This window comes from Scyliorhinus canicula, chromosome 15, assembly GCF_902713615.1.
Source record: "Scyliorhinus canicula chromosome 15, sScyCan1.1, whole genome shotgun sequence".
Classification (NCBI taxonomy): domain Eukaryota; kingdom Metazoa; phylum Chordata; class Chondrichthyes; order Carcharhiniformes; family Scyliorhinidae; genus Scyliorhinus; species Scyliorhinus canicula.
Window position 1 is genome coordinate 57685324 of NC_052160.1, and position 12460 is coordinate 57697783.

Sequence of the window (12460 nt, forward strand, 5' to 3'; positions counted from 1 at the left end):
TCAATATCACATTGCTGTTTGCAAGAGATCACTGTGTGCAAATTGGCTGCTGTGTTTTTTTGTATTACAGCAATGACTTCATTTCAAAATTACTTCACTGCTTATAAAGCACTTTTGGACATCCTGAGATTGTGAAAGGTGCAATTCAAAATGCAGTTTGTTCCTTTAACGTAGATTTTCTTGTACATTTTCCTGAGCTGTCTGACCCCCCAAACAAACCTTTTTTTATGAATGTTTTTTATTGGATTTTTGAACAAAGTATATTTACCGTTATGTACACAAAATAGAATACATACATATATATACATAGAAGAGAAGGGAACACGCACAAAAAACAAAACAAACAACAAAGTTAGAATAAAATAACTGGTAGGGTATTATGTGCGAGCTCAATAACAGCAGCGATCAGGGGGGAAAAGGCAAGGGCTTCTGCCCTCCTCCCCAGGAATATATCTGGCTGGTCAGATACCCCAAAGACTGCCACTTTCGGGCATGGCTCCACCCTCATCCCCACCACTTTGGACATTGCCTTGAAGAAGGCTGTCCAGTACCCCGCAAGTCTGGGGCAAGACCAGAACATGTGGGCCTGGTTGGCCGGGCCTCCTTGGCAATGTTCACATCTATCCTCCACGTCCGGGAAGAACCTACTCATACGAGTTCTTGTTAAGTGGGCTCTATGTACCACTTTTAGTTGCCTCAGGCTGAGCCTTGTGCAAGTGGAGTTGACCCTATGCAGTGCTTCGCTCTAGAGTCCCCACCGTATTTCAATCCCCAGGTCTTCCTCCCATTTCTTTCTTGTTATGTCCAGTGTGGTGTCGGCCCTTTCTACCAGTCGGTCATACATGTCGCTACAGTTCCCTTTATCTAGGATGCTTGCGTCCAGTAACTCTTCCAGTAACTCTTCCAGTAATGTCTGTCGTGGCGGTTGTGGATACGTCCTTGTCTCCTTTCGTCGGAAGGTTTTGAGTTGCAGTTACCTTGGCTCGTTCCCCCTAGCTAGCTGGAATTTCTCCGTCAGTTTGTCCATTGTTGCGATCCTGCCGTCCGTGTATAGGTCCCTGACTCTGCCCTCACCTTTTGAAGATGGCGTCAGTCAGCGCTGGTGTGAACCTATGGTTGTTGCAGATGGGAGCTTTGTCCGAAATTTTGGTGAGGCCAAATTGCTCCCGTAGTTGGTTCCAAGGTTGGAGGGTGGCTATCACCACCGGGCTGCTGGAGTGTTTTTTGGGTGGGGATGGGAGTGCCGCCGTGAAGAGGGCCCGGAGGGAGGTCCCCTTGCAGGACGCCTCTTCCATGCACTCCACTCGGTTTTTGGCTCCTTGATCCATGCTTTGAAAAAGGCCTTGGGGATGTAGATCGGGATGGACCTAAGTGGGAAGAGGTACTTGGGCAGCACGTTCATTTTGATCGTCTGGACTCTCCCCGCGAGGGAGAGTGGGAGTGTGTTCCATCTTTGCAGGTCCTTTTTTACTTCCTCTGTCAGACAGGTGAGGGTCCATTTGTGGATCTCTTTCAAGTCATGTGCTATTTGGATCCCCAGGTAGCGGAATTTGTGTTGGGCTTGTTTAAACAGCAGTCCCATTAGTACTGCCCCCCCTATTTGTGGATGTGCTGGGAAAATCTTGCTTTTGCTCATGTTGAGTTTGTAGCCCGAGAAGGCGCCAAACTCTTTCAGGAGCGCGATGATTCCGTCCATGCTGCTTTGTCTGTCTGAAATGTAGAGGAGCAGGTCATCTGCATAGAGTGAGACTCTGTGCTCTCTACCTCCCCTTTGGATCCCCCGCCAGCTTTTTGCTGCTCTGAGAGCAATTGCTAATGGTTCAATAGAGCGAACAGCAGCGGGGATAGTGGGCATCCTTGTTTGGTGCCCTTGTGCAGCTGGAAGTATCACTCCCGACAAACCTGCCCTACCCACGCACCCCCGGCCGCAGCAGGGCCCCTGCTCACTGAACCCCAAACCCTGTATCCCAGACATCCGCACATAACACTACCTGGAGTGGGCGCTGGTCTCTCTGGTGCACGCACCCATCCTCAGGTCACGGAAATGTCCCCAGTGCTGCGGCCCAGCCCCTGGTTGTTTAGATGTTGGTCACTGCATCCATGACGTTGCTTCCTGCAGTGCTCAAGCACAGTTTCCAGGCATCACTGCCTGATTGGGATGCTAGGCAATAACGCCCACATGTTACATGGCATGCCTAGCCATGGGGATCCACTTGGGATGTGTGAAGTGCCCACTTAACTGCGATTGCTAATTCCCAAATAGCAGTAGCATTCAGCTGTACGGATGGAGGCCTCTGCGGCCAGTGGGAGTTGTGGGTAATTGGTGGGGCAGGCGGGCAGTGGCTAGGGTTGTCCCTGGAAGAGGACAACACTGTCATGGCAGACCTATGGGTACTGAGACACCCCCCCGGGAGCCTAGCTGATGGCAGCCACCCTGACGGAGGCTGAGCCCCCGGGGATTCCCCACCCCCCTCCAAACACGGGGGAGCAGCCCCAGTGCCCCAGGGCTCTTTGCCTGTGAACGAAGATGCTCACCACCTCGGGTTCCCGTAGCAGCCCTTCTGCCAGCTTCACAGTTTTAAAAAGGAGTACTAATCAGCACCCACGTGACCACATGCTGACGAGGCAGTTAGATCACTGAGGCCATTAGACGGGGGGTCGCTCCTGTTAACTGTATGGAGATTGAGCTTAAGTGGCAATTATTGGTTTCTCCTCATGCTCAGGCAAGATCCTGATTTCACCAATGGGAATGGGCCGGTTCGATCGTAAACAGATCGGCGCCCGGCGCCGTTCACAATCCTGGCCTCTCCCGTGATCCTTGTCGTGCTCTCGCTTACGCGCAACCAGCCATTAAATTGTGTCCAAAGTGTTTCACTTTATTGTTAGGAGTTGTTTGACTGTTAATTGTTAGCTATTTTCTGTGATGTTAATATAGTTTAATCCTGTGTTATTAATAAAGTTTGTTTTAATATCCCATATTCCTATTTGTCAGTGGAATCACTCCTGGAGTGAAGTATCCTTTCCTCACAGTTCAACAAATTAAAAAAAGTGTTTGGGGTTTATGTCCAGTATCCTAACAAAAGTTGTGGGCTGGTCCAGGATCTTGCAGTAGCAAGATAGGCAGATAATGGGGATAAAGAAAGCAAACGGGATCCTTTCCTTTATGCAGGTGCACAGAATACAAGGGTGGGGGAGGTTATCCTAGAACTGTATACTAATTATTAAAGGATTAGTTAAGTCAGAGGTGGAGTACTGTGGAAATTTTTGGTCATCACGTTATCGGAAGACCGTGATCGCACTAACGAGGGCACAGAAGAGATTTGGGAGGATGTTGCCTGAAGTGTTTCCTTTGGAGCAGAAGAGGCTGAGGCAAAAATTAATCGATGTGTATAAAATTCTGAGGGTCCTAGGCAGAGTAGACAGAGCAGAAGAATTCAGGGAGAGGTGAAAAACGTTTTCACCCAGATGGCGGTCGGAGTCTCCAACATGCTGTCTGAAAGGGTGTTCGAGGCAGAAATTATCATGGCACTTTTATTTGGATAGGCATTTGAAGTGCCGTAACTCACTCAGGCTACAGACCAAGATTTGGAAAATGGTATTCGGCTGGATAGCTCTTTTTAGTTGGCACAAATGTGGTTGGCTGCCTTCTGTACCTCAAATGTTCTATAGTTATGGGTTGGTTCCTAATTGTCTCTCCCTCACTGCCATCCAATACAGGCAAGAATAGGGAGGAAAGGGAGCAATCTTAGGAGCATTCAACCTGGGCCACTTTGGGTGGGGAGGGAAAGATCTGAAGGAAGGCTAAAACATCTATCAATAAACAGGGTGTTTGTATGCGGAGAGGATACAAGAGAGAATGAACATTGCTGCAGTGTGGAACAGATCTATTTCCCACAGTGGAATGAGTGAGGAGGTAAGTGTGCAATATTTTTATTCCCTGCACTAATAGAGGATGCAATTCCTTTCACAGATTAAACCTGCTTCATGAAGTACTTTTGGACATGGCTCAGCAGCCTAGAGTTGTACAATGTGCTCAGACAGTTCCCATTCTGCTGCAGGTTTTCTTCAATGTTGTCACCCAGGTAACAGATCATCTTTGTAACAGGTTTAATCCATTGCTTGGGTTATATGTCAATGTCTGCCTGCTTCATTGACTCCCAGTGAGAAAGCAATTTGTAAAGTTCAGCACAATTGTTAACGGCTCTACCTCTTGTACAGTCAAAATAACCATGCGCTTACTACAGAGTAATTACTTTGGATTACCCCAGAATCTGGTGTCAGTCTTTTGCGCCATGTTACGAATGCCCTATGGGTCAGTTAGACAGTTAAGATTTCTCACTTGCAATGATTCAGTCACAGTTCAGAAGTTTGAAAATGAAGAATTTGTTTCCAGTTTATGTTACCCTATAAAAGCTGATAGTTATGTTACTGGACTAGTAACTCAGAGGCCTATTCTAATAATCCAGAGAAATAACTGTTCAAATCCCACCATTACAATTTGAAAATTTAAATTCAATTCCTTTTTAAAAAGTTTATAAATAACAAAAAACTGCTGTTAGCTAAGTGACCATGAAACGGTCGGACTGTGGTGGAAATCCAGCTGGTTCACTAATGCTATTCATGGGAGGAAACCTGCAGTCCTTTCCTGGTGTGGCCCATATGTGACTCCAACCCCAATGTGCCCTCTTAAATGATGTTACAGAACAGTGGGAGACCTAGTTAGAGTGAATGTGGTGGATGTTTCCACTTGGAGGAGAAACTAGAACCAGAAGGCACAACCTCAGGATAAAGGGACGATACTTTAAAACCGAGATGAGGAGGAATTTCTTTAGCCAGATGGTGGTGAATCTGTGGAACTCATTGCTGCAGAAGGCTGTGGAGGCGAATCACTGAGTGTCTTTAAGACAGAGATAGATAGGTTCTTGATTAATAAGGGGATTGGGGTTATGAGGAGAAGGCGGGAGAGTGGGGATGAGAAACATATCAGCCATGATTGAATGGAGGAGCAGACTTGATGGGCCAAGTGGCCTAATTCTGCTCCTAGTTCTTATAGTCTTATTGTGAGCTTTTCTGTTGTATCAAGACAGCATCAGGAAGGCTCTCTGTCATCTTTTTAGGCCAACCAAGGTTGAGCAATAAAGGCCGATCTGCAGTGTTGTCCATACCCTGAGGATTCATTGAAAGAATCCTGGGTTCCCTCTGTATTGGTACTAAATCATTAACTTACTCATTCTTGCTTCAATTCTACATGTTATTTCCGAAGAGGAGTTATATTGTATTCGAAACGTTAACGGTTGTTCTCTCCTGATCCTGAGGGATCTTGACAAGGTGGATGTGGAGAGGATGTTTCCTCTTGTGAGAGAATCTAGAACTAGGGATCACTGTTTAAAAATAAGGGATTCGCCCATTTAAAACAGAGCCGAGACTAAATGTTTTTTACCCAAGAGGGTTGTGAGTCTTTGGAATTCTCTTCCTAAAAAGGTGGGGGAAGCAGAGTCCTTGAATATTTTTATGGCAGAAATGGATTAATTGTTAATAAGCAAGGGGATGAAAGGTTATCGGAGTTGGGGTGTGCAGATTTAAGGTTCATACTGTCAGATCAGTCATGATCTTATTAAATGGCGGAAAAGTCTCGAGGGGCTGCATGGCCCACGCCTGACCCTTGCCCGCATGTTCGTAGAAGCCCACCAAGAATTGTCAGTGAGACCTGCCAATATCAAGTGGAACTTGCACCCCATTCTTTCAACTATTCTAGATATCCCAGTTTTTTTCAGCAAATCATTTCTGATACTGTTTCCTGGCCGCAATGGGTTAAAGTGCCTGGTGTTTTATACCGGAAAATTATCAGGACTTTATTCTTGGCATAGTTTGCACTCCCAAGTGCTGCTTGTGCTTGGTGAACACGGCTGTCAATCCTCTGTCATCACTCAGAGGCTGCGCATGTGGGAATGTCCCGGCATAGCCACTTAATGGTCGGTCAGCGGGTGGTGTTCAGATTCCGAGGGTGCAGCGTAGCTTGACGGGGTTTTTTCTGAGGGGTTCGCAGACAGTAAATGGAATGTGAAGGGTGAGGTAAAGGGAAGGGGATTCGAGAGAGGAAGTGAAGAGATGGCGGATGCCTTGCGAAAGGAAGGTGAAGTACTGATGGATAATTCTGACATGGTTCATATAAGGGAGAAGCTGAAAACCGGATCATTTGAACAATTAGGAAAAAATTGTCGGGACACTGGGACATACTTGAACGTTTTTGAAAATAAATTTAGAGCACCCGATTATTTTTATTTTTTTTCCAATTGAGCAATTTAGCATGGCCAGTCCACCTACCCTGCACATCTTGGGGTTGTGAGACGAAGCCCACGCAAACATGGGGTGAATGTGCAAACGCCACGCGGACAGTGACCTAGAGCCAGGATCGAACCTGGGACCTCGGCACCGTGAGGCAACAATGCTAACCCACTGCGCCACCGTGCTGTTCCCTTCTTGAACGCTTAATAAAAACTTGGGGTTGTCCCAGTAAAACTAGAATGTCTGGTCACCCAAGCATAACCTGGAGGACAGCTGCATTAACCACATGGCACCAACGATAGTTTTATGATGCCCCTCTCATCTTGTCATTCATTTGCTGTTAACATTACCTATTGACTGCTTCTGATATCAGGGAGGTGACTTTCTAATCCCAATAAAGCAATGTTATTAGCATGCATTCATGAGCAAAGCAGATCTCTCCGTCTTTTGTAGGTTCAACCACAGTTCTCTATTAAACTGATTGCTGAACATAGTAAAATTCACACTGAAATTTTACCACTCATGAACCACTAATTTATTAATGTTATCTTCTGTTCCAGGGGATGCTTGTTTAAAGTCAATTGTAATTTAAAGCCAGAACCGGTTTGCATGTTTTACATTGGAATGTTGCCTGTTTGCTCTGTTCTGTTTGACAAATGGCTGGTTTTGGACTCTTGCAAACCTTCCCTTTGGTTTCAGTTTGCAGATGGTCCACTGATCAACCAGCTGATTCTGGTTATCCTGGAGCGTAGCAGTCTCCTGTACGACATCCCTGACTTCAAGGCTGAAGTTCAACGGTGAGTAAAAGCCTTTGTTTGCCTGCATATTAGTTGGGATAGACTACATACTGGATGGAATAATATGCTCTCACTTAGAGTGAATCATCTTACACAAACCGAATTTTAAGAGCTGTAAAACTGAAAACCAGTTGAATGTAAGGGTGCGATAAGAACATCCATAAAATATAATAAGGAATAGTCAGCACAGATGACCAAGGCCAGGCCATGCGAATTCAAGGGACAAGTAACATAATAGTTACCACCTGGCTACAAAAGAGAAAACAAAGGGTAGGTATTTGAGGTAGTTACTAAGTCTGGCGATAGGTAAGAAGTGCTGCTTCATAAGGATTATGTTGGGCCCACTGGAATCAGGATAACAATTTCAAAACTTGCAAGCAATGTCAATTTGGAAGTGTACCATTAATATAGGAGAGGACTGTGATTCAAATACAGGAAGAAATTAATAAACTGGAAGATTGGCTGTGTAATTGTGTAATTAAAGTAATTGTGAGGTGGGTAAACCTTTAAAGGAAGAAAAATGGAGAATAAATAGCCCTTGGAAGTTAAGTGTATAAATAGAATGGAGGGACCTGAAAATACAAGTCACTAAAAGTTCATTTCTAAGAGAATAGAATTGGAAAGCAAAGAAGTTATGCTAAACTTGTACAGAACCTTGATTAGACCACACTTGGGAGTACTCCGCACAGCACTGGTTTATTATAAAAAGGATGGAGAGGGTCTAGATTAAAAAGTGCAAAATGATAGGGGGCCTCACGGTAGCATGGTGGTTAGCATCAATGCTTCACAGCTCCAGGGTCCCAGGTTCGATTCCCGGCTGGGTCACTGTCTGTGTGGAGTCTGCACGTCCTCCCTGTGTGTGCGTGGGTTTCCTCCGGGTGCTCCGGTTTCCTCCCACAGTCCAAAGATGTGCGGGTTAGGTGGATTGGCCGTTCTAAATTGCCCGTAGTGTAAGGTTAATGGGGGGATTGTTGGGATACGGGTTACGTGGGTTTAAGTAGGGTGATCATTGCTCGGCACAACATCGAGGGCCGAAGGGCCTGTTCTGTGCTGTACTGTTCTATGATTCTATGATCTATGATAGTATGATGATTTGAAGATGTTAGGGAAATTGGATTATAAATATTGGGACACGGTAAGAGTTAAAAGCCTGGGGGTATAGTGTATGGCTGCAGTAATCATGGTTTTAAAAAGGATTTTGTTTTGCTTCGAGGGAACAGCAGGTAAAATTAACAAAGGAGTGTGTTTTTCAGCCTGGGCTGATGCATAGTGGCTTGACTGGGGAGGTCCCTAGGGAGTTGGTGATTTTGCAGCCTGCAAAGATCATTTGTTTTTTTGTTAGCTTGGGAGATGAGGTCATTTGGGTGCAGCCAAGAAATACAGCAAGACATTTTGGAGAAAGCTGTGGAGAGAGAGATAGGGTTTTGGAGAAAGGGCTTTTGGAAGTCTGATCTGGCAACCCAAATGTTTTTTAGACCACAGATGAAGGTAATATTTAAATTTGCCAGAGACACAACCTGAATCATTCAAATTAGCTAGAATTCATTACAAATAGAAACAAAGAAATTGGAATTAGATGCAAAGGAAAAGGAGAGATTGGCAATGGCAGAAGCAGAGGAAAAGGAGAGATTGGCAATGGCAGAAGCAGAGGAAAAGGAGAGATTGGCAATGGCAGAAGCAGAGGAAAAGGAGAGATTGGCAATGGCAGAAGCAGAGGAAAAGGAGAGATTAGCAATGGCAGAAGAAAAGGAAAAAGAGAGAGATTTTCAAAGGGAAATGGAAAGAAGGAAGAGTGAGGTAGAAATGGAAAGATTAACAAAGGAAGAAAGCGATAAGGAAAGAGAGAGAAGATGAAGTTCGAAAACTGGCACTGCAAGGAGAATATCAACTTAAAAGGGTGGAGTTAAAGGCAGAAGCTGAGGAAGGTCTAGAAGAAGAACAAATACCTCCTAGACAAAAGCTTAGTAGGGATTTGTTTAAATATGTTCAAGCGTTGCCAAGGTTTAATGAGAAAGATGTGGAAGCCATTTTCATTTCATTTGAGAAAGTGGTTAAACAATTGAATTGGCCAAAGACCATGGGTAGGAAGCTCCGTCGCCCAACACTGATATCGTAATCGGCAATAGGGCGGAGAATCCCTTCCGATGCCCAAATCGGGGACGGCGGCAGTTTGATGCCGGTTTTCGAGGCTCACCCTTTCAAAATGGGTTCATCACGCCGCACGCCATTGGAATGCCATTGCCGCATCATCAGAAGGTCCTCTCCCGATAGGCTGAGTTCCCAACCATGTGGTCTGAGCGGTCGGGAACTCGATGTGGCGGCAGCGGACTGTATCCAGCGCCGTCACAGTCAGCCGGGAGCCGTGCCACTGGCCAGGGTGGCTTCTCCGAGGGCTTGGGGGATTGGTGAGGGGTGACCAGGGGGTAGCCTGTGGGGCCGTATTTGGCAGGTCGGGTCCAAGTACGGCTGGCGCCATGTTGTACGGCACAACCGCTACAGGTCGTTGCTGTGCACTTGCGCAGCCACGGACCAGGCCATTTTCCAGCCCTTTTTGGCGACGGAGCCGGGGGTTTTACCCAGCACCACTGCTAGCCCCTCAGCAGTCCCGGATTAGTGAGGATTCAATGCCGATTTTGGAGTCGTAAAATGCCCGGGAATTCTCTGTTTCAGCCGGCACTTAGCCGCTGAAATGGAGAATCCAGCCCCATGTGTTGGTTTAAACAAAGTTGGTAGGTGAGCTAGTGAAATGTTTACATCACTATCAGAGGAGGTATGTAAGGATTATTGTGAGGTGAGGAAAGGCATATTGAGTGCTTGTGAACTAGTGCCAGAAGCCTACAGACAAAAGTTTAGAAACCCAATGAAAGAAATCGATCAGACCTATAGAAAATTCAAAAGAAGTAAACAAAATAATTTTGATAGGTGGATTATTCTATTTCATTTTTTATTGTATTATTTTTTACTATGTACCATTTTCTTCTCCTTGGTATGTTGGGGTGTGCCCTTCTCTTCTATATATGTATATATATATATATATATATATATATGTTTCTTATCCTGTGTATACATAACGTTAATTATACCTTGTTCAAAAACCCAATAAAAAACATTTACTAAAAAAAATAATTTTGATAGGTGGATAAGAGCATTAAAAATAGACTAAATGTATGACGCTCCTAGGGAAATAATTGTTTTGGAGGAATTTAAAGATTCACATCCCGCAGTAGTGAGAACTCATGTGGAAGAACAAAGAATTAAGACTGCTAGACAGACTGCAGAAATGGCCAGTGATTTTGAATTGGTTCATAAAGCAAAGTTCGGTTTTCACATCAATTTCAATCTATCTGTGAAGGATAGAAACTGGAGAAATGAGAAATTCACAGGTGGTCAATGCAAAGGCTATTTAGCTGGTGATGTTAAGGAGACTATAATGACTTAGGCCAGGCCTTTGAGATTGGCCAATTACAATATGAGTAACCTGATTAGTGGCCCAATCAGGAAACCCCTTTCTGTGTATATAACAGGAAATGTCAGATCCTCTGCACTCCCGGTGTAGACAGCAGACTGAATGGTCATGGTTGTTCAGCTGTTGGGTTTGTAAATAAAAGGAATTCTGGTGACGGGACTTCTGCCTCTGTGGACTTATTACATTGGCGACGAGGAAAACGGAACGACCCGAAGAAACCTGCTCGTCAGCAGCTGCCGCATATTGAGGGTAAGTCACTGACAGGCAAAATAGCTTTATTCGGAAAGTTGGACTCTTTTGACGCTACAGTGGAAGACTGGGCCGATATGTAGTGCGGATGAAGTAATTCCTTAGAGCAAACGATATAATTCCCAATGAAAAACAACGGGTCATTCTGCTCACCGTGTGTGGGCCAGCAGCCTTTGCCATTATGCACAGTCTCACTTTCCGGAGACACCGAACACTAAATTTTCCAGGAATTGACGGACTTAGTAAAAGAGTACCATGACCTAAAGCCACCTCTGATCCTGCGAAGGTACCGGTTTTACTCAGCATTCCGAGACACTGGGGAGTGTTACAAACTTTTTAACAAGGTTAAGGCGATTAGCAGAGGCATGCGAATTTGGCCTGACGCTAAATGAGATGCTCCGAGACCGTTTGCTATGTGAAATAAAAAATTTAGCAATACAGAAACGCCTGTTGGCAGAAGCTGAGCTGGATTGCAAACAAGCATTGCAGCTGGCTTTGTCCTTAGAAACAGCGGCAAGCGGAGTGCATGAGTTACAGGGTATTCCAATGGAGATAGATGCCCATACCAGTGAAACTGAGTTAAGGGACTACCGCTGGGGGATAGGCAACTGCATAGCCACCCTTGGGAATGACTCGGATATTAAGTTAACCAGACCCACTCGCAGAAGCCCTCCCAAGCAAGGGAAAATTAGGTCCAGACGGACGACAGCCCCTGCAGCCTTTCGCCCGGCAAAATATTGTAGTTGTTGCCAGAGATCGGAGCCAGAAAGGAGAAATAGAAGCCCAAAACCATCATCCTGGAGAAGGTCACGTTGGCCAGGGTACAGGAGAATGCGTACCCTAGAAATCCCACCTACCTCCGACGAGGGACAATTAAATTGTGTAACGATGGTGAAATCAAAACCCATTAAATTATCCATAAGGTTGAATGGACGTCCCACACTGATGGAATTCGACACTGGAGTAACCGTATCAGTGATGGAGGAAACAGTATTCAGTAAAATTCGCACTGGATTCCAACCCTTATTCCTAACCAGGACCTCGGCAAAACTGAGGACATACACAGGGGAACCACTGAGAGTGTTGGGCACAACGCATGTAACTGTGGCTTATGGAGAACAGCTGGTTAGGCTGCCTTTAATGGTAGTGAAAGGTGTGGGGCCAAGCTTATTGGGATGAAACTGGCTGAAAGAGATGCAGCTGGATTGGGTAAACATTTTCCAGCTGGAAAATGGCCACCTGAGCGAATTCCTGTGCAAATACCCAGAGGTTTTCTGAGAAGGGCTCGGGACAATAAAGGGAGCAAAGGTGATATTGCATGTAGATCCAGAAGCAGTCCCAAAATTCTACAAGGCCTGACCAGTACCCTTTGTATTAAGGCAGAAAGTCGATATGGAAATAAAACGATTAGAGCGTGAGGGAATAATAAAACCGGTCCAGTTTGCAGAGTGGACGGCACCTGTGGTGCCTATCCTTAAGCCGGACGGCTCAGTCCGCCTTTGGGGAGATTTCAAACATACAATTAATCGTTACTCACAACTGGACAAATACCAAATTCCCTGGATTGAGGATTTGTATGCAAAACTGGAGATGAGCCGCGCATATCTACAGCTGAAGCTGGACGAAGAGTCCCAAAGATTCTCAACGATAAACACCATGAAGG

General features: G+C 45.4%; 1 protein-coding gene across 2 annotated transcripts in view; it reads left to right on the forward strand.

Moving 5' to 3' along the window:
- The window catches only part of ap5z1 (adaptor related protein complex 5 subunit zeta 1), a 91542-nt gene that overhangs the window by 51236 nt on the left and 27846 nt on the right, over window positions 1-12460 (forward strand). For both annotated transcript variants that reach the window (XM_038820150.1, XM_038820149.1), the window contains exons 13-14: window positions 3971-4082; window positions 6985-7082. In XM_038820150.1, the coding sequence (XP_038676078.1) occupies window positions 3971-4082; window positions 6985-7082 (210 nt within the window). The remainder of the gene's footprint in view (window positions 1-3970; window positions 4083-6984; window positions 7083-12460) is intronic.